The sequence below is a fragment of the Ornithorhynchus anatinus genome, chromosome 1 (genome assembly GCF_004115215.2).
Source record: "Ornithorhynchus anatinus isolate Pmale09 chromosome 1, mOrnAna1.pri.v4, whole genome shotgun sequence".
NCBI classification, from domain to species: Eukaryota; Metazoa; Chordata; class Mammalia; order Monotremata; family Ornithorhynchidae; genus Ornithorhynchus; species Ornithorhynchus anatinus.
The window spans coordinates 124,171,090-124,199,089 of NC_041728.1; the positions used below are offsets into that span (position 1 = coordinate 124,171,090).

A 28,000-nucleotide genomic window follows, 5' to 3' on the forward strand; every position below is an offset into this window, starting at 1 on the left:
CCTATTATTTAAGCAATGATTTATACACCTCTCCCTTCTTTCATTCTTTTCTTTCTCCTAATTATATATCCCCCTATAAGATTATAAACTCCTTGAGGGCAGATTTGGGTCTTTTGACTCTCTTGTACTCTCCCTATTTCTGATCATTAGATACTCTGGTTTGATAATTACTATCTAAAACCACAATTTGACCTCAATTATTCAGCTAGTGTATTTCAAGGATTCTGAAATACCACAGGGAATCATTTCAGAAACAGCAATAAATTCAGAAGATAGAGTCATTTTGGATTTAAATTATACAGATGATTAGCAAATCTCTGGGAAGCTCCCTTCCAACAGAATCCTTTTCTTTTATATTGATGAATCCAACTAGTTATATGAATTGTCCCTTCGAAAAAAGAAAATTAAACAGTTGAATACTGGCTGCTCATTTCATTTTTATTTACAGGTTCTGCAAGTGCCATAGCATGGCCATCTCACATTCGAGGCCACTCAGTCTTCAGAAGCAGTGTTTCTGGGTGAAGATAGAATTCATTAGGCAGTTGTTGCCATCACAAACTCTCACCCTTCCCTGAATGGCTCTTGGCTGAATTTGGTTGTCTTCAAGAAGCAAATCGAAGACTTGGTTCGTTCCTCTACTGAAGGGTTACAGTTCTGAGCTGGGCATGACTCAGGAGATCCAGCAAATCCACTACAAGGGAAAGTCATTTCTGTTCCAGGTGGATTCTCTCCAAACGGTTGCTTACCATTCTACAGAAGCAGGGACCCAGATCCTGGAGGAGGCTGTTGAGATAACTCGCTCTGAGCTGCATCTGTTTTTGATTCCCTCTGGGATCCTCGCAGCAGCCACTTTGCTCTTGAGTCCTCTGCTCCTGACCACCATCCTTCTGAAGAAGGAGCTCCGACAAGAAACCTGCTACCTGCTCTTTGCGAACATTGTGTTTTCTGACTTGGTCTACGTACTGTTCCACATGCTGATTTCGACGAGTAGTATCAGTGGCTGGGTCATTGGCTGCATTGCTTGTGGAGTCATGACTGATATAGTGTTTATTTGCTATACCAGCACCATCCTAACTTTCACTGCAATGGTGGGAGATGCTTATTTAGCAATTGCTTTCCCCCTCCGATACCTCTCCTTTTTGACCCCTTCCACCATGAAGAAAATCGTGGCCTTGATTTGGGTCGTGGCTTTCTTTTTCCCCACCTTTCTCATTTGGTTTTGCAAACGGATGGATACACAGACCCTAGGCATTCCAATGCCTTGTGTTTTGCAGCTGAATCTGAGTTCCTATCCTCGGAATAACCATCCACAACCATCCACATCTTCATCTTCTTGATTCTCTTTCTGTGTTCTGGACTGATACTCTATTGTTACATAAAGATCTATTACTTGGCCAAAGCAACAGGTATTTGGATTAATCGATATTGAAGGGCCAGGGGAACCCTGCTGATTCATACTCTTTTGATCCTATTGTACATAGGTCCTGTTGTGGTGTTTGCCCTAGATATCATGCTGTTTAAAAATCATGTCATTGAAATAAAAGTCAGAATGTGGCTACTTGCTATCAAGAGGGAGATATTAATGATGTTGCCAAGAGCCCTATTGCCTTATTTATATGGATTGAGATATCAGGACCTGTTCAGAAGAGTCAAAGGTTTATTTGTCTCAAGACAAATAAGTGATATTCAGACAATTTCCATTAGCTAACAAACTTGAGAGGACAGTAGTAAAAGGCATTTTAATATTAGCATGCTGAGTTTGAGGTTAGTGAAAATCCACAAAAACTCTTTTAGGTATGTTCTCTCATTCATAAGGCAATGCTATGATACCTCATGATAATAATAACAATAATACTAATGGTATTTGTTAAGTACCTTCTATGTGCCAAGCACTGTACTTAGTGCTAGGATAAATTTAAGATCATCAGGTCCAACTTGGTGCTTATGATGTAAAAAGGAGGGAGCTGAGGCCCAGAGAAGTAAAGTGACTTGCTCAAGTCACACAGCAGGCAAGGGCAAAGGTGGGAATAGAATCCAGGTACTCTGACTCCCCATCCTCTCAGAATGGCACCTTGGGATTTTCCAGTGCTCTACCAGTCTTGGTTATGGGAGGAGAGTCAAGCAGAGGCTCCTAAGCTTGACCAAGGGAAGGTAATCTGCTAGAAGTCAAAATTCACCAGTACCGGGCAGCAGCGGCATGAGAGAGAGTCGAGGGCGGGGACTCAAATTTACTGCTTGGAAGAAGGCAGTGGTAAACCACTTCTGCATTTTTACCAAGATAACTCTATGGATACACTACCAGAATTATTGCAGATGGAGGTGGGGCATTCTAGGAGAGATGTAACCTTGGAGTTTCTGTGGGTCGGAAATGATCGACAGCATAAGACAAGACAGGACTCTGACTCCCAGGCCTGCACTCTTTCCATAAGCCATGTTGCTTCCTGATGTAGCAAAATACACTAAACCTCAAAATAAATTGTGCTTTATTTCCTCTTTTGGATGGAATGACTTCGTGTTCATCTGTACTTTGGTTCTCTCCACATTGGATTGATTGGAAACCTCTCATGGTAGGAGACCACTGTTTTGGAGTCATTTTGAAAATCACTGAGCACAGTTCCATGAGCAACTGGGCACATAATAAATCTTATTGGACTGAGTTTAATGCTTTCTGTGTGTTACACACTATCTCAGATTTGACTGAATGCTAGTTTAAGCTATTTATGCCAAGCATACACACTATCCATACAAAGATGCATATTAACCTTCATATTCAAAGATGATAGAGGAGATGGGGTCCTAGTCATATATACTGATGTAGCTGGGAAGATCATCGTATAATACAAACATGATCTTAAAAAGCAACACAGCTCTCTTAAGGTTTGTTTCAGTTCATCTCTACATGACTGTGTTCCCCAAAATTACATAGATTAAAATGTCTAACAAAGATAATTAGCACTTCATTTTCATCTGCATTAAGTCCTATCCAAGGAGGGTGATGACTTTTGCTTGTCAAGAGGAAAGAGCTTTTTATGAGCAGGGAAAATGTCTACTAACTCTGTGTATTGTACTTTCCCAAGCACTTCATAGAGTGCTCTCCACAGAGTAAGTGCTCAGTCAATAGCACTGACTGACTGATTTATTTGGCCTAGTGGATAGAGCTGGGGCCTGGGATTCAGAAGGACCTGGGTTCTAATCCTGTCTCTGCCACTTGTCTTCTGCCTCTGCCACTTGTCTTCTGCCTGACCTTGGGCAAGTCACTTTACTTCTCTGTGCCTCAGTTCCCTCATCTGTAAAATGGGGATTGAGACTGTGTCCAACCTGATTAGCTTGTATCGACCCCAGTGCAGTGGCCGGCACCTAGTAAGCACTTCACAAATATCACAGTGATCATTATTATTATTATTATATTTCCTGCAAGGACAGCGGGCTGATAAAAAAAGCAAAGCAAAAGAAACTTCAGTTGTTTGCAAGACTGGGAAAAATTAGGTTTCCACTGTTCTGTTATAAAGCTCTTCTAATATTTCCTCAATCCATCGATTAATCGATTTATTGAGTTCTTACTGTCTGCAGAGCACTGAACTAAAAACTTGGGAGAGTACAATATAACAATACAACAGCCTTCCCTTCCCCCAGTGAGCTTATGGTCCCAGGGGGTAACAGACATTAATACAAATAAATAAATTATGGATAGGTACCTAAGTGTTGTGGGGCTGAGGGAGGGGTGAATAAAGGGAGCAAATCAGGATGACACAGAAGGGAGTGGGAGAAGAGGAAATGAGGGCTTAATCAAGAAAGCCCTCTTGGCTGAAATGTGTCTTCAATTAGTCTTTGACTGTGGGGGAGTGATTATCTGTTAGGTATGAAGAGGGAGGCTAGAGGCAGGATTGGGGGTCAGGTCAGTGTCAAGATAGATGAGATTGAGATACAGTGAGTAGTTTGGCATGACATGAAGTGTGGCCAAGGGAGGATTAATTTCTTGGAGTCGGCCAAGAACACTTTCACATTGCCAGACTGTTGGGAGGAACTTCCAAGGATAGGAATGCCTTGGAATTGCCACTGTAAAGCAAGGTAAGGGGTAGAAGGGGAGAGGGGACTCACTTGGGCCTGTTTTCTCTTGGTTCTATGTTGTATGTTCAAAAATAGCACCAGAAATCTGCCTTGAATTGTGATCTGGAGTAAAATCTGAGTAAGTCTGAAATTTACCCCGTCCCATTCTCCCCTCTATTGGTGGGTGTCTGGCTGCCTAAGTCCTTGGGCTCAGAGAGAAACTGGGGGGTTGAGCATCATTTAATTTAATCCTTGTATATTACTTGCCAAGATAGTCTGCAAGGTAGGTACATTTGATCATTTTATTTGTGTATATAATAATAATGGTATTTGTTAAGTGCTTACTATATGCGAAGCACTGTTCTAAGCACTGGGGGGGGGTGGGTACAAGGTAATCAGGTTGTCCACATGGGGCTCACAGTCTTAATCCCCATTTTCCAGATGAGGTAACTGAGGCACAGAGAAGTTAAGTGACTTGCCCAAAGTCACACAGCTGACAAGCTGCAGAGCCGGGATTAGAACCCATGACCTCTGATTCCCTAGCCCGGGCTCTTGCCACTGAGCCACACTTAGATGAAGAGGCAACTAAATGTAACCACCATTTCATAACTCATCAATCAATCAGTGGTATTTCTTGAGTGCTTACCCTGTGGAAAGCACTGTGCCAAATGCTTGGGGGTGTATAATAAATGCATAGAAAAGGAGAGTACGGTCTGTTTTCTCTCCCTTTCTTAGTTTTCTTGGCATTTTTGAAGGAATTTCTTTCTTTGCTACAACCATACACACATACACACACACCGCTCCTCCCCCCACATCCAGGCACATTCCCACTTTGAGCCTGGACCTGTGGGCAAAGGGACTCATTTGGGAGATTTGGGAGAAGAGGGCATCCTCTGTCTGCTTTCTCAAGCAAAATAAAAATAGTAGCAGCATCTAGTCCTGTGCCCTCTCTGTTGAAGCACGGTGGGAGCACATTGATCAGGGTTTTGTTTTCTTTTCATCATATTTGTTTAGTGCTCACTCTGTGCCAGGCACTGTATTAAGTGCCGGGGTAGATACAAGATAATCAGGTTGGACACAGTTCGGGTCCCACATGGGGCTCATGCTATTAATCTCCATTTTACAGATGTGGTAACTGAGGCCCAGAGAAGTTGAGCGACATGCCCAAGGTCCCACAGCAGACAAGTGGTGGAGCCTGGATTAGAACCCAGGCCCTTCTGACTCCCAGGCCTGTGTTCTAACTATTAGGCTACTCTACTACTCTGCTTCTTAGAATGCCCAGGACAATGATGACTGCTATGACAGCTCCGTCTGCTGATTTTGCTTTTCATTTTATTAATTTACTCAATTTGCAATTATCTGCCCTTCATTCTAATTAGTTTCAATCACCACCTTTTAATTCTAAATAAAAATCCAGTTCAGCGGAGTGTGTTTGGGCTGACTTGTTAGCTTAGCATTATTTGTGATGAAGTTCACGGTTCTTACACTTGGTAGCCCAGGTCCACTGTCTAAACCCTTGATAGGCAATGCCTTTGCAATGAAAGTAGCCATGGCCTCATTTTCCACAGGGGTGGCCTGGTTTTAAACTGCACTGAGTGGCTCAGAGATTCTTGGAGGTAATCTTGTCTCTCCATGCACATTTGCTGGGTGTTCTCACTGGATGAACCTGACAATTTTTCTGGGCTTCCATTTATTGGTAAGGAATTATCAGGCACAAAGATTGGGAAAATAGCTTATGCAGATATAAATACCAAACAACAACACAGTTCCCAAGAGGGGTATGAACTCTTTTATGCTTCTAGGGCCCAATTTGCCCTCTTTTCAGTATAGAAGCTACATTCTTATGCCAAGAGTTAACACCTTCTCAGAATTCACTTCCTCCACGAGTAAGTCCAAGTCCAGTAATTCTGCTTTATTTCATGAAAGCATATTCACAGAGATACAAGTCCCAGATTTGGCCAGATTGTAAAGTCCACAGATGGAGGAGGATGCCATTTATCGACCTTTCATGACCTCCTAAGCCTCGGCCACCACATCTCCTACTGGGCTGGCTCATTCTTTGTCTCCCGCGATTGAACAGGCAGGTGAAAGTGATCGTTCCTTTCCCAGAGGACGCTTCCTCTGAGGCTGCTGAGACTTGTCCATCACGCTCAGCCCTCAATCTCAGAGTCAGAGGCAATATGGCTGTCGCCATATATAGGAGGCAAAGAAATGGCAGTCCCTGACTTTTGTGAAGCCTCTGACACCTGCAGCTCTGTCTGTGGAGTTCCCCTGCCTTTCTTCCAGATGTCATTAAAGCGGGAGATTATTGCTCCTTAAGGTATGTCCAGTGCCCCCAGATTCAAGCGTTTCAGGCTGAAGAGGAGTTGGAGGGACTGGGTTATATCCCTGTACCGGAGCCCATAGAAGTAAGGCGACAAGGCTTTGGGCAGAACCAAGAAGATGTCGCAGACGGTCAGGGATACCAGTATGCCTGTTCTCATGCCAATGATGTCGTTTAGGTACAGTAATATCTCCACCAGAAGAATGCAAAATGGACAGAAGTACAGGAACAGCAGTGTGTGGTGCAGCAGGAATGTCACCCTGGCTCTAGAGAAAGCACTGTGCCAGATGTCCGACTGCCTTGTTTTAAAATATAGGCTGAAGTAGCAGAAGGTTATAAAAAGCAAGCAGAGTAAGAAAGAGAGGACAGACAATGCGTAGCATAATTTGACAGCGTGATCCCCGTGCAGGATCATTACCAATATGACGGGAACGGAGCATATTTCGACGGGACACAGAGTCCCTTCCTGAGTAACCCAGAGTATGAAGAAGAGCATGGCATGGAAAAGTCCAGAGGCCACCCACAGAAACAGGATCAGCTTCTTGGTCCTGGAGGAGGTCATCAGGGCAGTGTACTGCAGTGGCCACAGGATGGCCAAGTAGGTATCCAGCACCATGCCCACAGAGCTGAGGAGCCCCCCGCAATAAGTCAGAGCGAGCAAAAACATGAGGATGACACAGCCTTCTCTGGGCAGCCGGAAGTCGGCCACGTTAAAACTGGTGGAGAGGGTGTAGAAGAGCAGATAGAGCAAATCACACAGCATAGCATTTCCCAAGAGCAGGTACCGGGTTTCTTGGCGGATGTAGAAATTGGAGAAGATCGTGAACAAGATGAGGGGGGTGACCAGGAGAGATGCCAGCAGGCAGAGAGTCGGAGGAATCAGAAACAGTTTCATTTCCAGGGAGCGGGGGGAGGACTCCCACTCATTCAGGCTGGGAAACAAAGTATCGTTTGAGATCAAGGAGCCATTGATGTCTTGTTCCTCACTGAAGATCAGGGTCGTTGTCAGAAACCAGATGGAGAAACAGAATGTGATGTTCATCTCTCAGAAGGCCCTTTTGTGGCTGAGCTGAAGAAATGATTCTTTAACCAGCGAAAGAGTCTTTTATTTTTTCCGGCAGGTGATCGTGACGCAGATGGAAGCAGTTCTGCCTGTGCTTTGAATAAAGGTCATTCTCTTCGGAAAGCTCTTTGCTTAGTGAATGTCCTGGGTTACTCAATATCAACAGCCTGATTTTGCCCCAATTGTATGAGCACAACAAGGAAGCAGATGGAATATTAGCTTGATTAAGCAGATGGGGCATGATAAACAAAGGACATTTGAGTGTTCTAATGCAGTAAAGTCATAAATGTGATCAGATGACACTCTGTAGCAACTACGGACCTCTGGATAATTTATTGATTGGACCCAATCAATTAAAATGGGGGCTTTTACTCTCGCTGCCAATGTTGACCCTGTTGCAGTATTCGAGAGTAATTGCTCTTGGGACTGGAACTGGCTGTACCTTCCTTAGACATGTTCTTAATAATAATAATAATAATAATATTAAGGATAATAACTGTGGTATTTGTTAACACTTACTATGTGCCAGGCACTGCACTTAGCCCTGGGGTAGATAAAAGATAACTGTGTTGGGAGTCCTGTCTCCCAGAGATCTCAAAGTCTTAATCCCCATTTGACAGATGACGAAGCCGAGACACAGAGAAGTGAAGTGACTTGCTCGAGGTCACAAAGCAGATGAGTGGCAGAGCCGAGATTAAAACTCAGGTCCTTCTGACTCGCAGGGCCATCCTCTATCCGCTAAGCCATGCTGCTTCTCTACATGTTCTTGGAGAAAGCACTGTTGTCCCTTCCTAGTACTGTTATGAAACACTGGTCAAATTCACCTATCTTTATACTGTTAGTTTCAAGAATAAACTGAGTATTTTAGAGTAGGTAAGGCAATCCACGAGACTTGAGCCCCTCACAGCTACCGATTAGATCTGCACCAGAGGAGCCCAAGATGAGATTTCTGGTGTGGGTCTGTTGACTGTTAAGGCTGTTAGAGCAGGAGCTGACGTGGAGCCCGAGAATTATGGCCTGGGCTGGGGAAAAGCATCTCGAAGTACAAAACAACTCCTATCTGACACTGCGGCAAAATGAGTGAGTGCATCCTTAGGGATAGTCTTTTTCACAGCCGGCAGGAGAGGTCAGAGACATTTCTGAGCTGCGGGGGAGAGGTGGTGTCATCCAGTCAGTAGATCCAATATATATGATCCCCCAACCATACATTAGCAGATCCTCATGTGATTTAGTGGAAAGAACACCTGGCTTGGGAGTCAGCGGTCGTGGGTTCTAGTTCCAGCTGCACCACTTAACGTCTCTGTGCCTCAGTTACTTCATCTGTAAAATGGGAATTGAGACTGTGAGCCCCATGTGGGACAGCATGATTACCTTGTATCTACCCCAGTGCTTAGAACAGTGCTTGGCACACAGTAAGTACTTAACAAATGCCATTATTATTACACTAAATTTGCTGATTGACATTTTGCTCTTCTCCAAGTCCCAGTAAGAGATTGCTTCTCTTCAAATCTTCAAGACATAAAATAAATTTTTTTATGGTAGCTGTTAAGTGCATATGATGTGCCGGACACTCTACTAAGTGCTAAGGCGAATACAAACTAATCAGGTTGGACATGACCCACACAGGGCTCACAGTCTTGATCCCCCTTTTTACAGATAAGGTAACTGAGGCACAGAGAAGTTAAATGACATGTTTAAGATCACATAGCAGAGAGGTGGCAGAGGAGGAATTTGGACTCAGGGCCTTCTGATTCCCAGCCCTGTGCTCTATCCAAGTGCCCTTTCTTAAAACTCTCATCTCTCTCCACAGATTCATTACTTCCCAGATATCATGATTTCAGAAAGATGCCCTGTATTCCCCAGATTTGGATAGGGATCGAGACAGCAAATCACAGGGCTTTTATAATCCTTAACCTTGGAAAATTAACCCCCTTTTTAGCCTTTCTACCTTTAAATGCATTATTGATTTTTACTAACTCCCTCTGTATGTTCCCTGAAGTTGAAACTCACAATCTCCAGAGAGAATAATCTGTATGTCTATTGCCTCGATTTTGCTTTAAGGTGAACATCTTATTCAACAGTGGAGTGATGTAAGTTTGAGATTTTACTTCAAGATCTGAACCCTGACCCAAGACCTAAATACAAGAAGCAGCATGGCCTAAAGTGAAAAGAACACGGGCCTGGGAGTCAGAGGACTTGGGATCTAAACCTGTCTAGGCCACTTTTCTCCTACATAACTTTGGTCAAGTAACTTCATTTCTAAGTGCCTCAGTTACCTCATTTGTAAAATGGAGATCAAGACTGTGAGCCCAATGTGGGATATGGACTGTGTCCAACCTGATTAGCAACACAAGCTATTACTGAATTCTCCTTTGAATCAGGATGTCCTCAGCTATATTCCAGAACTCTTCATCATTCTCTAGGTAGGAGATTTGGATTTGTTTTTTAAGGGAATTTGTTAAGCACTTCTCTAGTATTCGGCCCAGCGCCTGGCACATGGTAAACGCTTAACAAATTCCATTAAAAAACAAACAAGCAAACCTATATCACCTCCCTTTTTTGGCTACTACGTGCTTGTCAGAATGGACATTGAAATAGAAAATGATGAGGGGTTCTGGAATATAGCTGAGGAAATCCTGAGTCATAAGAGAGAAATTCAGTATGACAGCCACTAATTTGAATGCGTTGTTCCCTTCTTCCTGGGCTGTTTAATCAATATCAGTTTGACAGTGTCAATCAAGAGTGCTACAGTGTAGTCTATTGTCATCATTACCTATTGAAAGAGATGAATGTGCAAAGGAAAGGGAAACATTCTTAAGAAATGATGATATTGGTCAAATTGAGCAATTCCTCACTACAGCAATTCCTCTTCTCAATGGAGGAGAAATATTTAAAGCTTCAGGTTCTGAACACTTTCTCCATTTAATTAAGTCATTAACTCATTTTAGCAAAAAGGCAAAAAGATAAACTTGGCTGGAATTTGTGGGAATAATCAAAGAACAGCAGGTACAGAGAGGTACAAAGAAATCTAACTAAAATGCTGGATAAAATCTTATTTTTTGCAGCAATATTGCATGGATATGCAGTACAGATATGTGATATCACAGCTTGTGATTTAATTTGTGATAGAATCTCATTTTCACGACACTCTGGAATGACTGGTACAGTGAGTTTTACCCCATATATGATCAATTTCTGCTCTTTAAAAATATTATAACTGTTTAAATTGCCTTTTTCTTAAAGGTCAGATCTGCTCCTGTAAAGTGAATGTGGGATTTGAGGCAATTCTCAGATTACACTCAGGTCCAAATTTCCCAGTACCTCATATGGAAATCCCAGATGACTGATCCTATGGTGAGGAAGGGAAAGGCAGGAAAGAAAAGAATTCTTCGGCATAGGAATTTTTTCCTCCTTTGTTAATGGATGCATTGGGCCATCATCTCAAAACTGAAAAAAGGTGAGGGAAGAGCAAGTGGATGAGAGATATGGGATTTTCAGAAGAGAAGGATTCTGGCCACTATTAAAAAGTTATTTTTAGGGAAGGTTATAAACAATTAAACAAAGAATAAGCATAAAAGAAAATAAAGCTTCATTTACAATTGGAACTGCGACATTTCAAAACTCCACTCCTAAAGAGAGAAAATCCTGGCTCCCTGCTTTTACATCGCTACAAGAAAATTTTGACCAGAAATTTATGGATAACTTCTTCACAGATTTATTTTCCACCGGCTGTAAGAATTAAAGACAAGTCAACCAAAAAAATCCCATTGGCGTTTCAGGGTCACCTTCTTTGCTGAAACAAAAATTAAAGTTGAAGTACTGTTAATTTCATCATAAAGATCTCCCAGTTAATGCCATAATCATACTTGGATGTATTTTTTTTTTAATCTAGTTTGAATATGAAAAGCAGCATGGCCTAGTGAAAAGAACATGGACCTCAGAGTCAGAGTATATTGGTATATTCCCAGCTCTGCCACTCACCTGCTGTGTGACCCTGGACAAGTCACAACTTTCGGAGCTTCAGTTTCCTCATCTGTGAAAATGGGGATTAGATCCTACTTTCTATTTAGACTGTGAGTCTCATGTGGATGGGGACTTTGTCTAGCCCAATTATCTTGTATCTATCCCAATGCACAGGACAGAGATTGGCACAGAGCGAGTGCTTAACAAGTACCATGATTATTATTTTAAGGGAGTTAGATTTCAAATTTCCACATACTGACAGCAAGAAAGGTAAAAACAAAAGATTCTTTCTTCTATACAAATTTGCCATGTACATTTCTCTGTGGAAGAAATCTTCTCTGGAAGGAGGCAACTTCATAGCACTGTTGGCTATGACGGTGAGTTGAATCCTATGATTTCAAAAATCAAAACTAAGGCTTCTCCCTATTCCCTATTCACTCTGAATGCAGTTTTCAATCCTCCTTCCAAGTGCAAGTTCTAACTCTCAGCCCCACACCATTTATGTACATATTTAAAACATTTATTTACATCAATGTCCTCCTTCTCTAGAATGTAAGCTCACTGTGGGCAAAGAACGTGTCTACTAACTCTGTTATATGTACTCTCCCCAGAGAAGACGCATAGCCTAAGGATTAGAACATGGGCCTGGAAGTCAGAAGGACTTGGTTTCTAATAAAGACTCTGGCACTTGTCTTATGGCTGACCTTGGGCAAGTCACTTCACTTCTCTAGGCCTCAGTTACCTCATCTGTAAATTGGAGATTAAGACTGTGAGCTCCATGTAGGACACGGACTGTGTCCAACCTGATTCAATTGTCTCTACCTCAGTGCTTAGTACAATGCCTGGAACATAAATGCTTACCATATACCATTAAAAAGTGCTTAGTATAGTGCTCTTCTCATAGTAAGCCACTCAATTAACCCAGCTTCAGTCCTCTGCTCCCTGAAATTTTAAACATGACCCAAGGGCTCTAGCACTGTCTGAATTATCCTGGGCTCAGGGACTGTCTGCCTAATCTGGTCTCCTCTGAGGCCCATAGCTCTTGCTCCATGTCCTTCCCTCCAGGGACTGTTCCAGGACCAGATCTGGTCTCTAGATTGACATGCCCGCTGCAGTCTTGGCTCTCTGTGCTGTTTCTCTTCTGTCTGTGAGCAACCCGGGCCCTAACTCCAGGCCCTATAGCTTCATCTTTACTAGTAAATGGCAACCTGGGCCTTGCTTAAAGTGACTGGTTTTCTGGAACATAGAGTGAGATGGGGCCTAGGGTGGCAGGGGCCAAGGCCAATGGGACCAGTGGGAGAGAAGGCAGAAATGGAGAACAGAGAGATACCGAGAGAACCAGGCAGTGACATATACATGGAAACAGAAGCTTGAGAGACACAAGAGACTGAGTCACTAGAGAATCAGTGTGGTCTAGTGGAAAGAGAATGGGCCTGGGAGCCAGAGGACCTGGGTTCTCATCCCACCTCTGCCACTTCTCTGCTTGATGACCCTTGGGTGACTTCACTTCTCTGTGTCTCAGTTACCTCATCTGTGAAATAAGGATTAAATCCTATTTCCTCCTACTGTGACGTCCATGTGGAAAAGAGCACTGCATCCAGTGCTCTGTGTACTGTCAAGGCTCAATAAATACGATTGATTGAACCTGATTATCTTGTGTTTATCCCAGCTCTTAGTACAGTGTTCGGCACAAAGTAAGCATTTAAAATGTGCCATTAAAAACCAAGGAAGAGAGATGGAGAGAGAGAAAGAAGTAGAAATACAAAGACAGTCTCACAGGCAGGAGCAACAGAAGACAAATGCATTCACTCATCCCTACACAAACACGCACACACACCCTTCACCGAAACTCATACACCCTCCCATGAACACACACGTGTCTATATCTCCAGATATAACCACATACCCCCACCCAGCCAGAAACATACACACAGTCTTTGAGAGACACATATAATTGGCCACATTCAGCTGGAGCAGAGCAATAGCAGCAGGAAAAGGTAAGGGAAACAATAGTCAAATACAGCTCTTGCTACCCAATCAATCGTATTTACTGGGCACTTACTGTAGGTATCAATTCCTGTCACTTCTGCTGTTGGCTTTCTGGCCCTCAAGCCAGGGTCACTATGGCTGGAAGTGAGAGGAGGCATTAATATTATTATTAATAACAGCAACAATAATAATAATGAAGATAATTGTATTCCTAAGCACTTACTATGTACCAAGTTCTGCACTAAGCTATCTAACAGCTTCCATCTGGTAATGAGATGAGTCACCTGAGGGGACTCCTTGCCCTCAGCAGGCAGCTCCAGACTGTCTCTTCTTGCTTCAACCTGCTTTTTCACGTTCCTGGCCAACCCTTTCCCTCATTTTGCCTAACCGTCACCTAGCAGAAGATGGGGAAAATCCCAAATAGCCAGCAGCAGCAACAGCAGCATGCCCTGACTGAGCCAAGACTAAGGATTCTTCTATACTTGATTCTTTCATTAATAGGACTAAGAATTTAGTGCCCCTGGGTTGTATGGGTGTGGGTTTGTTTCTACACAAACAAACATACACACATCAGTCATGAGGCAGAAATGTGTGTGTAGAGCCACCAAACATCATAATAGAGGAGAATATTCAGTCTATTCAATCTGGGCATCAATATATAATATCCACTCCACCTCAACTGATGGGAAAATTACTCAAAGACAAATTTCAATTAAAATGAATTATTCAAAGAAAATTATCAAATATAGCAAAAAGTAGCTTAATTTGGACAACGATAGATGGGCAGAGTAGGGTGTAAGACGTTGAGAGTTGTGGTGCTCTGCTGACATAAAACATTGAATGTATCAACAAGGCTTTCATATTAGACTCATCTCCTCTTTGCTAGATTTTGGTCCAATGGGTGTGTGAGGTGGTGTAATTGAAATCCTAAATTCAATGGCTTTGGTTTTATTAACTCTGCATGTACACCAGCATTACTGTGATTATGGCAGTATTGAAGAAACTATTAAATATAGCCACAAGGCAATGGAAACTTTTCTGGACAGCCAGTGTACTGGGTAAGAGTGAAATGCAACTGCTCATTTTTCAGAGGCTCTGGCCACTGAGGGAAAGTAGTGATGGCTACAATCATTAGTTCCTGCTGTTAATCAGGGTTAAAAGCACCCATAATACAAATTGTGTTCCTCTCCCTGCTATCATTCCAGATTTCCAGCTGTTCTCCTGGCCTGCCCACTACCATCCCAGATCTCTGTTCTCTGGAATCTCCTTGCCTCCACTTAGAAGGTAGGGGTGTGGGACTGGGGGCTTCAAATACAAAATCATTGCTGCCAAAACAGCCCAAGTCCCAGCCCCGACCTGCCTCCTCAGTATACTGACTTACTTACTGGCTTGACGACAGACAAATGTTACCAATGCTTACTTTGGGATCTCCATCAGCAAAGAACAGCACAGGTGAGCATAGCCAAATTTGCTCCCTTCCAAGTTTCAGGTGCAGACTCTTCTGAATGTCCTAAAAGTCCATAAAGGATGTACAATTTCTTCCTGGGTGTCCGCAGACATCCTTATTGCTAAAATAATGCAGGAGGAAAGGTTTGGAGAGAGAATGAAAAACCAAGAGAAATCTGAAAGATCCCTTAATAGGGATTCATCACCATCTTCACCATCAGTCAATCAATCAGCGGTACTTATTGAGTATTTACTGTGTGCAGAGTACTGTGCTAAACACTTGGGAGAGTACATTACAACAGAGCTGGTAGACATGTTCCCTTCCCCCAAGGAGCTCAGATTTGAGTGTCTATCACGTGCAAAATGCAGAACACTGTACTAATCATTTAGAAGTAAATAGTGAAAATTGAAACACATAAAAGCAAAAGCAAAACCAAATAACTACCTGAAACAAATAAAACAGCATAATAATAATAATAATAATACTGATGGTATTTGTTAAGCACTTACTATATGCCAAGCACTAAGTCCTGGGGTAAGTACAAGGTAGTCAGATTGTCCCGCTTGGGCATACAGTCTTAGTCCCCATTTGACAGATAAGGTAACTGAGGCACAGAGAAGTTAAGTGACTTGCCCAAAGTCACACAGCTGACAAGTGGCAGAGCCAGGATTAGGACCCACGACCTCTGACTCCCAAGATGGTGCTTCTTCTGTGACTTTTCAATACAGAAGGCCGTGTCACCTTGTGGGTCAGAACAGTACCATTATTCCCCCAAAGACATAATAATGTTGGTATTTGTTAAGCGCTTACTATGTGCCGAGCACTGTTCTAAGCGCTGGGGTAGACATAGGGGAATCAGGTTGTCCCACCTGGGGCTCACAGTCTTAATCCCCATTTTACAGATGAGGGAACTGAGGCACAGAGAAGTTAAGTGACTTGCCCACAGTCACACAGCCGACAAGTGGCAGAGCTGGGATTCGAACTCATGAGCCCTGACTCCAAAGCCCATGCTCTTTCCACTGAGGCACGCTGCTTCTCCAATGTTCCAAACACTGTCCAAACAATGCAGACCCTGTCCCACAAGGGACTCCCAATCTAAATAGTAGTAGTAGGATTTAATCCTCATTTTGTAGATGAAGAAACTGAGACACAGAGAACTTAAGTGACTTGACCAAGGTCACAGAACAGACTAGTGGCAGAGCTGGGATTAGAACCCAGGTCCTCTGACTATCAGGCCCATGCTCTTTCCACTAGGCTTATTATTACTATTAAGTGCCGTCGAGTCATTTCCGATTCATAGCGACTCCAGGATATACTTTCTCCAGAATGTCCTGTCCTCTGCCATAATCTGCAACTTTTCTAATGGTTCTTCCGTTATCGTTATGTTCTCTATCCATCTAGCTGTTGTTCTGACTCTTCCACATTTTCCCTGGACTTTTCCTAACATTAATGTCTTCTCCAGAGAATTAGTCCTCCTGTCAACTAGGCTACATTGCTTCATATCTATATATCTATATACAGATGTGCATATATGAATATATATACACCAACATGCAATGCACAATGTTTGACCCTTAGTATGTGCTTAATTAAAACCCTAACTATTAAAAGTCACCCAGGCACAAGGACAGTACTGTAGTCAGCTTTGAGCTGTACCCTGAGACTTGGATTTGCTACATTGAGGAGATGGTAAGGAAAGTTTGGCAGATCCTGCCACTTTCCAAATTCAATCAGTCAGTGGTATTGATTGAGTGCTCACTGTACTAAATGCTGTGGAGAGTACAACAGAGTTGGTAAACTCGACCCCTGCTCTCAAGGAATTTAGAATCTAACAGAGGAACCAGTAGGTAAGGGCTATGTGGGGTTGTGAGTAACAGTGCCCCTCTCAGGATGGCACCTGAAGAGTTTCCAATACTCTACTAGTATCGGCCCACATTTACTTCATGTTTTTAGTTTAGGATTGTTAGTTTAGGCAGAAGCTAGAGAGTGGAAGGCCATCTGCTACAAGTTGAAACTCTCCTGTGCTGGGCAGCAGCGGCATGGGAGAGAGTCGAGGGCAGAGAGTTAACTACACAGAAGAAGGCAGTGGTATAAACCACTTCTATATTTTTACCAAGAAAACTCTGTGGATACAATTGCAGATGGAGGTGGGGTGTTCTGAGAGAGATATATCCAAGGAATCGCGATGCGACGGAATCGACTCGACAGCAATATTCTTAGTGGATATGAGCTAAAGTTTATAGGTATAGTAAAGAGGGAAAAAAGAGGGGGGAGAGATGAGAGGTTCTTTTTCTAAGGGCTGAGTATCTGGTAATGGTACTTCACCATGGCCCTATTGAGCCAGGACCTCTGACCAGCTGCTGCCCATTTCCTCATGCTGTCTCATCCCACCGTATCTGCCAGCCCTCCACAACACTTTTCCTCTTTGTACAAACTGAGTTAGCTTGGAAGTCTTTGGCCACTGTGTTCTGTCACCAGGTGGTTTGGGTGGAGCAGGAGGTAGTAGGAATTAGTTAGGGAGAGATAAAAGTAGGCAAGGAATGGAGCAGTTTACCATTATATTGTACTCTCCCAAGTGCTTAGTATAGTACTCTGCACCTGGTAAGCACTCAATAAATACCACAGAAAGAGTGAATAAAAGGAAACAGCTGCTCCATTTTGCTACCTCAAGTCAGAGCTGGGGCTGAGTAAAGTCCTGTCAGGCAAAGAGAGAGATACCTTTTCATACTAACATATAGAATCATTTTCTATGGATTTTTCCAGTAGGAATTTGGGTTTGGGACATTTTTACTTCACCTATGGTTGATACCAAGCATTTCAAGCTGTCTGCAGAAACTTCAAGCAGGAACTCCTGAACATTGGATTCAGAGTGCCTCAAATAGCTCTTTTCCTTGCTCTTCTCCCACTACAACCCAGTCCATGTACTTTACTTTTTTAATACCAACTTACTCACTGTCTCTCTCTCTTGCATCATCTGCTGTTGACTTGTTCCTCATATCCTCCCTCTTGACTGAAACTTCCTCTCCTTACATATCTGACTGATTGGCACTGTCTCGTCTTCAAAGCCCTAGTAATATTGGATCTCGTCGAGGAACTCTTCCTGGATTAAGCTCTCATTCCTCCTCTCTTTTCCCTCTCTACTGCCTCACCCATGCACTTAGTCCCATCCCCTAAGCACTTAGGTACTTCCCTCTTCCTGATCCCTGAAACACTATTTACACTAAATATTTTTTTTAAATGGTATTGAGTGCTTACTGTGGGCAGAACACTGTACTAAATGTTTGGGAAAGTACAATACAAAAACATTGGTGGACATGATATCTGCCCATAAGAAGTTTAGGGTCTACAAGGGGAAACAGCCATTAAAATAGGATAGGGGCAATAGTAAAATGCAGGAATGCATAAATAATGTGGGGCTGGAGTGAATATCAAATGCCATTTCCCTCTGCTTCTCCCCCTCTCCCTTCCCATCCCCTCAGCACTGTACTCATCCGCTCAACTGTATATATTTTCATTACCCTATTTATTTTGTTAATGAAATGTACATCGCCTTGATTCTATTTAGTTGCCATTGTTTTTACAAGATGTTCTTCCCCTTGACTCTATTTATTGCCATTGTTCTTGTCTGTCTGTCTCCCCCGATTAGACTGTAAGCCCGTCAAACGTCAGGGACTGTCTCTATCTGTTGCCGACTTGCTCATTCCAAGCGCTTAGTACAGTGCTCTGCACATAGTAAGCGCTCAATAAATACTATTGAATGAATGAATGAATGCTTATATCCTTATGCTTGGTTCCTTCCCCTACCTTTAATTTGTTTTTATGTCTCTGTCCCCTGCTGGATTGTGAGCTCTTAAGGGCAGGGATTTTGTGCAATGCAGGTGTGAATTGTGAGCTCCTTGTAGGCAGGGATTGCCTCTCTTTATTGCTGTTTTGTACTTTCCTAAGTGCTTAGTACAGAGCTCTGCACACAGTAAACACTCAATAAATACAATTGAATGACTGAATTGCTTAAAATATGTTTAATTGGATTATGGCTGCTCTTAGGTGCCTCTGTCTGATTTGTTCATTCAATCATATTTATTGAGTGTTTACTGTGTGCAGAACACTGTAGTAAATGCTGACTATCCTCCACCCAGTAGAAGGGGTTGATTTCTGACCCGCTCGTGAGCCTGGTCCTGTGATTGGTTCCTGCAGACTGGACCTGATTGATTAGAAGATGAGCCAATATTCCAACACAGTGAAATCATAGTGAGACACAGGGACCAAGAGTGAGACAGAGATCATTTTTCTGAAAAATCAAATCAGTGTCCTTTCCTCATGCATCTCCGGCCTCACAGGGCTACATCCTAGCTCCTTGGGAGGGATCATGACATTTAAACTCCTGCTCCTGTGATCACTGCCCCTCTAGGAGACAGAAAAGAAGGAGGGGGGAGATCTGAGAGGGGCTGTGTGGATGGTGGGGACAGAGAGACTCCTGCGGGAGGGATAGAAGCTAGGCTCACCGCAATGTCCCACCTCCCTCTTCCCTGGCTCTGTCCCCTTGTCACTAGGTTGACTACTACCACTTAGATAATGGATGAGGTGTTGAGAAACTGGGCACCTTCTCTGCTCATCTTGGAAGACTTCACCCAGATAAACAGATCGAAGCTCAAAATGACAATAATCCTTTGTGGAACTGTCCAGTATGCTGCAATTATAAATCATGATGATAATAATAACAATAATAGTGGTATATATTAAGCACTTATGTATCAGGCATACAGAAATAATGATAACAATAATTATGGTATTTGTTAAGCGCTTGCTATGTGCCAGGCACTGCACTAAGCGTGGGAGTAGATACCAGGTAATTGGGTTGGTTAAAGTTCCTTTCCCGCTTTGGGCTCACATCCTTAATCCACATAGAAAGCCTCAATAAAGGCCATTTATTTATTGATTGTTAGTCATTCATTCTGCTTTCCTCCCAGTTCTTATCCACAGTTCCTTTCAGGGATGAAGAGGGTTGGACAGCATCTTAAAGGGCAATATAATAATAATAATAATAATGGTATTTGTTGAGCACTTACTACATGCCAAGCACTGTTCTAAGCACTGGGATAGATACAAGTTTATTAGGTTGTCCCACATGGGGCTCACAGTCTTAATCCCTATTTTACAGATGAGGTACCTAAGGCACAGAGAAATTAAGTGACTTGCCTAAAGTCATTCAGCTGACAAATGGCAGAGCAGGATTAGAACCCATGACCTCTGATTCCCAAGCCCCTGCTCTTTCCACTAAGCCATGCTGCTTCTTCTAGCCACGCTGCTTCTCCTAGAAGCAGTGGGAAGTTAGTAGGCCCAGAGCAGACTTTAATCTACAACAGCAGGGCTCTCAAACCTTTTTTCAGCTGCATTTCTGTCCCTCCTGTAGGGCAGGAATCAGACAGGGCTCTGTTCTCCTCCCTAGATGGAGCAGTGACCCATACTCCAGCCTGAGAACCTGAGAAGCTGAGGCCATGCAGGTGAAGTTGGAAGGTTGGGGGTGAGGAGAGAGGCAGTAGCTGTGACCTTTGACTTCAAATGCCTAGCTCTCTGACTTCCCGTCTGGGCAAGCCTTCTGGAAAAATCGCTAGTCTTCCCCCTAACAGTCTTCTAATCCTGATGTTCCCATCCACTGTTTCATCTGAAAAGTTTTGTCTTCCTGCTCATCTTCCCTCAGATTTTCCTTTAATTTTATCACTGACTCCCTGTCTGCTTTGGATTTCAATATTCTGGATTCCTTTCATTCACTGAATCCACTTCAAAGCATTTTTTTTCCAGAAGGAAATTTCAAAGGTGAGATATTTCATTTATTCAATTGTATTTATTGAGCGTGTAGTGTGCAGAGCTCTGTACCAAGTGCTTGGAAAGTACCATTTGGTAATAAGTAGAGACAATCCCTACCCAACGGGCTCACAGTCCAGAAGGGGGAAGACAGACAACAGCAAAAGAAAGCAAGTGGACAGGCATCAGTAGCATCAATGTAAATAAATTATAAGTATATAAACATCATTAATAAAATAAATAGAATAATAAATATGTACATATATACACAAGGGCTGTGGGGCAGGGAGGGGGATAGAGCAGAGAGAGGGAGTGGGGCAATGGAGAGGGGAGGAAGAGCAGAGGATAAGGGGGCTCAGTCTGAGAAGGCCTCCTGGAGGAGGTGACCTTTCAGTAAGCCTTTGAAGGTGGGAACTGTGCTAATTTGGTGGTTATGAGGAGGGAGGGCATTCCAGGTAGGATGTAGGCCAGGGTTCAACGGTGGGACAGGCGAGAATGAGGCAGGTTAGAATAAGAATGAGAAGGTTAGCAGCACCAGAAGAGTGGAGTGTGGGGGCTGGGATGTAGAAGGAGAAAAGGGAGGTGAGGTAGGAGGGGCCAAGGTGATGGTGAGTTGTAAAGCCAATAGTAAGGAGTTTCTGCTTGATTCGAAGGTTGATAGGCAACCACTGGAGATTTTTGAGGAGAGGGGGTGACATGCCCAGATGGTTTCTGTAGAAAAATAATCCAGGCAGCAGGACTTCAGGGCTAAGAAAAAGAAACTCCCAGCAGTCCTGTTTATTCCCGTAGGATCTGCCAATAGAACATTGTCAGCTGATGGATCCGTTCGTTTCTCCAAAGGTACAGCTCAACCCTGACTATGTGCCTCTGGTCAGCATCTGCTCCCAGACATTGGCCAGATGGCTTTGATGCAATATTCATGATCTTCCCCAGTTTCTGTTTCTCTCTCTAGTCTGTTCTGTTTTTAAGCCTGTGAGACCTCCCCTTTGAACTCTTATCCCAATGTTCTCTTTAATCCCCAACCTCTTTTTATGACCCTTCAACTCAATTAAAAGTCTGCTTGGGTGCTCAGAAGTCTGGTGTGAATGCATTAGTTTAAAGTGCTTCTTCTGCTGCAATATGTATTTGCACTTGAGAGCTCTTTATGTTATTAATGCAGATCACAATACAGTGCATATTTTTATGTTATATGCTTTACAGATATAGCATATAAAATATATTAGTATTGCAGTGATCTTGATTGCCTTCCCCATCAGTCCTTTTGACCAACCCTTTAATAAATGAGAAATCTTTTGCTCACTCTGGTGGGGGAATTAAAATGGAGGTTGGTTTAAAAAGTCCTGATTTCAATTCATTCATTCAATCATATTTATTAGGTGCTTACTGTGTGCAGAGCACTGTACTAAGCTCTTGGAAAATACAATTCGGCAACAGAGACAATCCCTACCCAACAACGGGCTCACAGTGTAGAAATCCCTTAGGTATCCCATCCTCCCAACTGGGAGAGGTAGCAGAAGGGAAGTTCTTGAGTAATCATGGAAATTTGCTGAAAATATTCAGTCTGCACTTTTAGGAGGAGATCCCAGAAGACCCAAATATTTCTTCCATTTGTAAGAATAATTAACTTAATGGTGTGAAAGTTAGAGTGGATATGGAGGAGTGACTCCAACCTTACCCTTTTTGGATATTAGTCTGATACTTGTAATTGTCTTATGATTCCTCAGGAGAAAACACTACTTCATTCAACTGCACTGTCTAATTTTTACTGACTTCTAAGTCCTGGGAGAAAAATACATGGATGAAAATTAGACACGGCCACAGGCCTCCACTGAGCTCCCCAACTAAGACTAATGGAAGGAGACAGGATTGGCAGTAGGTTCATAAAGAGAGATGGAACAATGACAAAACAAAGACAACATGAAAGATAGAAATAGTGAGATACAGTGAAAGCAGTAAGAAAGCAGTAAGTAAGTAGCTAGAGGAGCAGGTTTTCCCATTAGGGACAGATTTTCTGTCTTCCCCCAGCTCAGATAAGACTGCAGAGTCCAAAAGTCACAAGAGTCACAGCGCTTCCAGGGGTTGAAGCATGAGAAAGTTTCACAGGGCCTCTGGTCTCTTTTCTCTCCTTTTCAAATGCAAATAAAGACATCATTTACAACAAATGCGAATGATACCTACTTCTGAGTCATGAAGAAGTTAGTTTATCTTCCTTGTTAGTAGAAATTAGGTTTTGGTCTGTTAGAAAATAATTCAATTAAACCAATTATGCATTCTCAGCTAATTCAGCTCTCAGAAATTAGTTTCAGAATTAGAAAAAGAGGAGAATTGGGCATGAATAGCATCCACACTGCCTTTGAGGAGAAACTAAGAAGAGAGAATACCTGCAGGGAAGTTTTAATAGAGGATTATTTTTCTTAGTACATTTCCACTTCAGGGGCCTAGATTATGAGACAACTAATTTTCTGTAGTAAACCATATTTTCTAGGTTATAGATTGATTCAGAGCATAAATCGAATTGGTTCATGATGTAGTGGTTAGAACGCGGGCCTGGGAGTCAGAAAGTTGTGGGTTCTAATCCCTGTTCTGCCACTTGTCTGATGTGTGGCCTTGGACAAGTCACTTCACTTCTCTGTGCCTCATCTGTAAAATGGGGATTAAGACAGTGAACCCTCTGCAGAGATAGGGACTGTGTCCAACCCGGTTTGCTTTTATTCACCCCAGAGCTTAGTACAATGCCTGGCACATAGTAAGAACTTAACAAATACCATAATAATAATAATAATGATAATACATTTATCTGATGTATGAGGTTAGATACCAGAACTCAGATATCATAATTCACTTCATGTTAATTAATTAAAATGACTATAAAGTAAATAGAATTCATTTTTACTAAAGAGTTTCATTAACCAGCTTTAAATTAGTTTGTTATTTAACTGGAATCTGGGCAATAAATTTTCAAAGGGCTTAGTAATAGGAATAATAATGAGAATAATACTAATAATATTAAGCATTATTATGATCCAAGCAATATACAAACAATACTCTACACACAAGAAGTCCTCAGTAAATATTGTTGATTAATAATGTGTATTGTTGGGGAATGAATCTAGTTAATTTTGGATTACCCCTGGAGAGGAGGTTTGCTAGGGGCAATCCAGAGGATTGTGTGCATAGCTTTAAGGGTGCCTCAAGGTAATGCTGGGAGAAGGCTGGGAGAATGGGAGTCAACTGGAAACTCAATGATAAGCTTCCTCCACTCCTGCCCTAATGCTAATGGTGTCCTATTGAAGGAAATTCAGGCACCAGGCTGACTTCAGCAATTTCCAATTCAATCACACTTGCTGCAACTCTGCCCTCTCCTTTGATCCTCCTTAGCACTGCCTCCTCCCTTATTGATTCCCACATCCTTTCCCCACTCCAGTTCTTTCAGACTTTTTCTTTAAACTCCCTGTCCTCACCTCTCCTACCTCTATTCTCTTGCAATTTACTTCGTTGACAAGGTTGAAACCATCAAGCATAAATACCCCAAATTCTCTCCATCACCTCCCCAGGCATCTTCTACCCCTCAGCTGTTTCCTCACGAGGATATCATTCTCCTCTTCTTGAAATCCACCACTTCACCTGAATCTCTGGGCCCAAATCCTCACACTTTTAATAATACTTATTGCTACTACTATTAATAATAATTGTTAAACATTTACTAAGAGCCAAATATTATACTAAGTGCCAGGGTATTCATTCATTCATTCAATAGTATTTATTGAGTACTTACTATGTGCAGAGCACTGTACTAAGCGCTTGGAATGAACAAGTCGGCAACAGATAGAGACAGTCCCTGCCGTTTGACGGGCTTACATTCTAACTGGGGGAGACGGACAGACGAGAACAATGGCAATAAATAGAGTCAAGGGGAAGAACATCTTGTAAAAACAATGGCAACTAAATAGAATCAAGGCAATGTACAATTCATTAACAAAATAAGTAGGGTAATGGAAATATATACAGTTGAGCGGACGAGTACAGTTCTGTGGGGATGGGAAGGGAGAGGTGGAGGAGCAGAGGGAAAGAGGGAAAAGAGGGTTTAGCTGCGCAGAGGTAAAGGGGGGGTGGTAGAGGGAGTAGAGGGAGAAGAGGAGCTCAGTCTGGGAAGGCCTCTTGGAGGAGGTGAGTTTTAAGTAGGGTTTTGAAGAGGGAAAGAGAATCAGTTTGGCGGAGGTGAGGAGGGAGGGCGTTCCAGGACCGCGGGAGGACGTGACCCAGGGGTCGACGGCGGGAAGGCGAGACCGAGGGATGGTGAGGAGGTGGGCGGTGGAGGAGCGGAGCGTGCGGGGTGGGTGGTAGAAAGAGAGAAGGGAGGAGAGGTAGAAAGGGGCAAGGTGATGTAGAGCCTTGAAGCCTAGAGTGAGGAGTTTTTGTTTGGAGCGGAGGTTGATAGGCAACCACTGGAGTTGTTTAAGAAGGGGAGTGACATGCCCAGATCGTTTCTGCAGGAAGATGAGCCGGGCAGCGGAGTGAAGAATAGACTGGAGCAGGGCGAGAGAGGAGGAAGGGAGGTCAGAGAGAAGGCTGACACAGTAGTCTAGCCGGGATATAACGAGAGCCTGTAGCAGTAAGGTAGCCGTTTGGGTGGAGAGGAAAGGGCGGATCTTGGCGATATTGTAAAGGTGAAACCGGCAGGTCTTGGTAACGGATAGGATGTGTGGGGTGAACGAGAGAGACGAGTCAAGGATGACACCGAGATTGCGGGCCTGAGAGACGGGAAGGATGGTCGTGCCATCCACGGTGATAGAGAAGTCTGGGAGAGGACCGGGTTTGGGAGGGAAGATGAGGAGCTCAGTCTTGCTCATGTTGAGTTTTAGGTGGCGGGCAGACATCCAGGTGGAGACGTCCTGGAGGCAGGAGGAGATGCGAGCCTGAAGGGAGGGGGAGAGGACAGGGGCGGAGATGTAGATCTGCGTGTCATCTGCGTAGAGATGGTAGTCAAAGCCGTGAGAGTGAATGAGTTCACCGAGGGAGTGAGTGTAAATGGAGAACAGAAGAGGGCCAAGAACTGACCCTTGAGGAACTCCAACATTTAAAGGATGGGAGGGGGAGGAGGTGCGAGCGAAGGAGACCGAGAATGACCGGCCAGAGAGGTAAGAGGAGAACCGGGAGAGGATGGAGTCGGTGAAGCCAAGGTGAGATAAGGTATGGAGGAGGAGGGGATGGTCGACAGTGTCAAAGGCAGCAGAGAGGTCAAGGAGGATCAGAATGGAGTAGGAGCCATTGGATTTGGCAAGAAGGAGGTCATGGGTGACCTTAGAGAGAGCAGTCTCGGTAGAGTGGAGGGGACGGAAGCCAGATCGGAGGGGGTCTAGGAGAGAATGGGAGTTAAGGAATTCTAAGCATCGATTGTAGACGACTCGTTCTAGGATTTTGGAAAGGAAGGGTAGTAGGGAGATAGGACGATAACTGGAGGGGGAAGTGGGGTCAAGAGCGGGTTTTTTTAGGATGGGGGAGACGTGGGCATGTTTGAAGGCAGCAGGGAAGGAGCCATTGGAGATTGAGTGGTTAAAAATAGAAGTTAAGGAAGGTAGGAGGGCAGGGGCGATGGTTTTAAGAAGGTGAGAGGGAATGGGGTCCGAGGCGCAGGTGGAGGGGGTGGCGCTTGCGAGGAGGGAGGAGATCTCCTCTGAGGATACTGCAGGGAAGGATGGGAAAGTAGGGGAGGGGGTTGTTGGGGGGGAGGGGGGAGGTGGAGGGGTGACTTTGGGGAGCTCAGACCTGATCGTGTTGATTTTCGTGAGGAAATAGGTGGCCAGATCATTGGGGGTGAGAGATGGGGGAGGGGGAGGAACAGGGGGCCTAAGGAGAGAGTTAAAGGTCTGGAACAATCGGCGGGGGTGACGGGCATGGGTGTCGATGAGGGAGGAGAAGAAGTTTTGCCTGGCGGAGGAGAGGGCAGAGTTAAGGCAGGAAAGGATAAATTTGAAGTGTGTGAGGTCGGCTTGGTGCTTGGACTTTCGCCAGCAGTGCTCGGCAGCTCGAGCATAGGAGCGTAGGAGGCGGATAGAGGAGGTGATCCAGGGCTGTGGGTTAGTGGAGCGAGAGCGGCGGAGGGAAAGGGGGGAGAGACAAGGCAATCAGCTCAGATATATTCCCTATTCCACATGGGGCTCATAATCTAAGGATAAGGGAGTGGAAGAACTATTATTTGATCTCCATTTTACAGATGAGGAAACTGAGGTCAGAGAGGTTAAGTGACTTGTCCAAGTTCATACAGCAGGGATTAGAACCCAGGTCCTCTGAATCCCAGGCCCATGCTCTTTCTATTAGACCACACTTCTTCCCTTCTTCCCCTCCCAAGGCCACTATTATCAACTAACTCTCTGAAAGCTTCTCCCGCTCTGCTTCAAATATTCCGATGTGCCACCTCTTCTCATAAAAATCCTCCCTCTACCTCATGCATCCTCCAGCTATCACTCCATCTCCCTCCTACCATTCAAATTCCTCAAATAGGTTGTTTCACCCTGTCTCCACATCCTTTTATCCAACTCCCTCCTTGATCCTCTCTAATCCAACTTCTGCCTTCTCTACTCCACTGAAACTGTTCTCTTCAAGGTCTCCAATGATGTCCTCCTCTCAAAATCCCTACTATGTCATAATTCTCTTCAATTTCTCAGAACGCTTTGACACCGTGGACCAGCCTCTTATCCTGGAAACACTGTCTAACTCTGGTTTCTCTGACCAAATCTTTTTCTCGTTCTCCTCATCTCCCTTGTCTATCTTTCTCTCACTTTTCCTCTATCTTCCTCCTACAATACCTGTACAAATTCCTTGAATAGGTTGTTTCTCTAATTGAGGGGGTCCCTCAAAGCTCTGTTCTGGATTCCCTTCTGTTCTCCATCTACCCCTACCCAGCTTGGGGAACTCAACCACTCCCATGGCTTCAACCACCATCTTTATGTGAATCTCCCCCAAATTTATCCCACTAGACCTGACCTTCTCTACACTCTCACATTTCCTTCTGCCTCCAGGACACTGCTAATTGGTGTCCTGCTGGCATCTCAAGCTTAACATGGCCCAAACCAAACTCCTCATCTTCTTTCCCAACTATTTTTTCCTTCTTTCAAACTTCCCTGTCATTGTTGACAAACCACCTATCTCCTCATCCCTCCAGCACATAATCTTGTAATTGTCCTTGACAATTGTCCTTTCTCTTTTAAACTTCATTTTCAGTTAGTCACCAAATCCTTTTGGTTCTTTCTTCACAATATCTCCTGAAGCTGGCCCTTCCTCTCTATCTAAAATACCACCACACAGGTCCAAAATTTGTCATATCCCTCTTTAGCTACTGAATCAGCCTCCTCACCCTCCCTGCCTC

At 43.7% G+C, this 28,000-nt stretch overlaps 2 protein-coding genes across 2 annotated transcripts; one reads left to right on the top strand and one right to left on the bottom strand.

Annotated features, from left to right (window-relative positions):
* Positions 1-485: 485 nt before the first annotated feature.
* On the top strand, positions 486-1,759 carry GPR148 (G protein-coupled receptor 148). The gene has a single exon (XM_039912791.1). The coding sequence runs from the start codon at positions 666-668 to the stop codon at positions 1,335-1,337; it is 672 nt and encodes a 223-aa protein (XP_039768725.1). The 5' UTR covers positions 486-665; the 3' UTR covers positions 1,338-1,759.
* A 4,603-nt stretch (positions 1,760-6,362) lies between these two features.
* On the bottom strand, positions 6,363-7,412 carry LOC103171464 (probable G-protein coupled receptor 148). Its single transcript, XM_007673167.1, has one exon. The coding sequence runs from the start codon at positions 7,410-7,412 to the stop codon at positions 6,363-6,365; it is 1,050 nt and encodes a 349-aa protein (XP_007671357.1).
* Between the last annotated feature and the right edge of the window lie 20,588 nt (positions 7,413-28,000).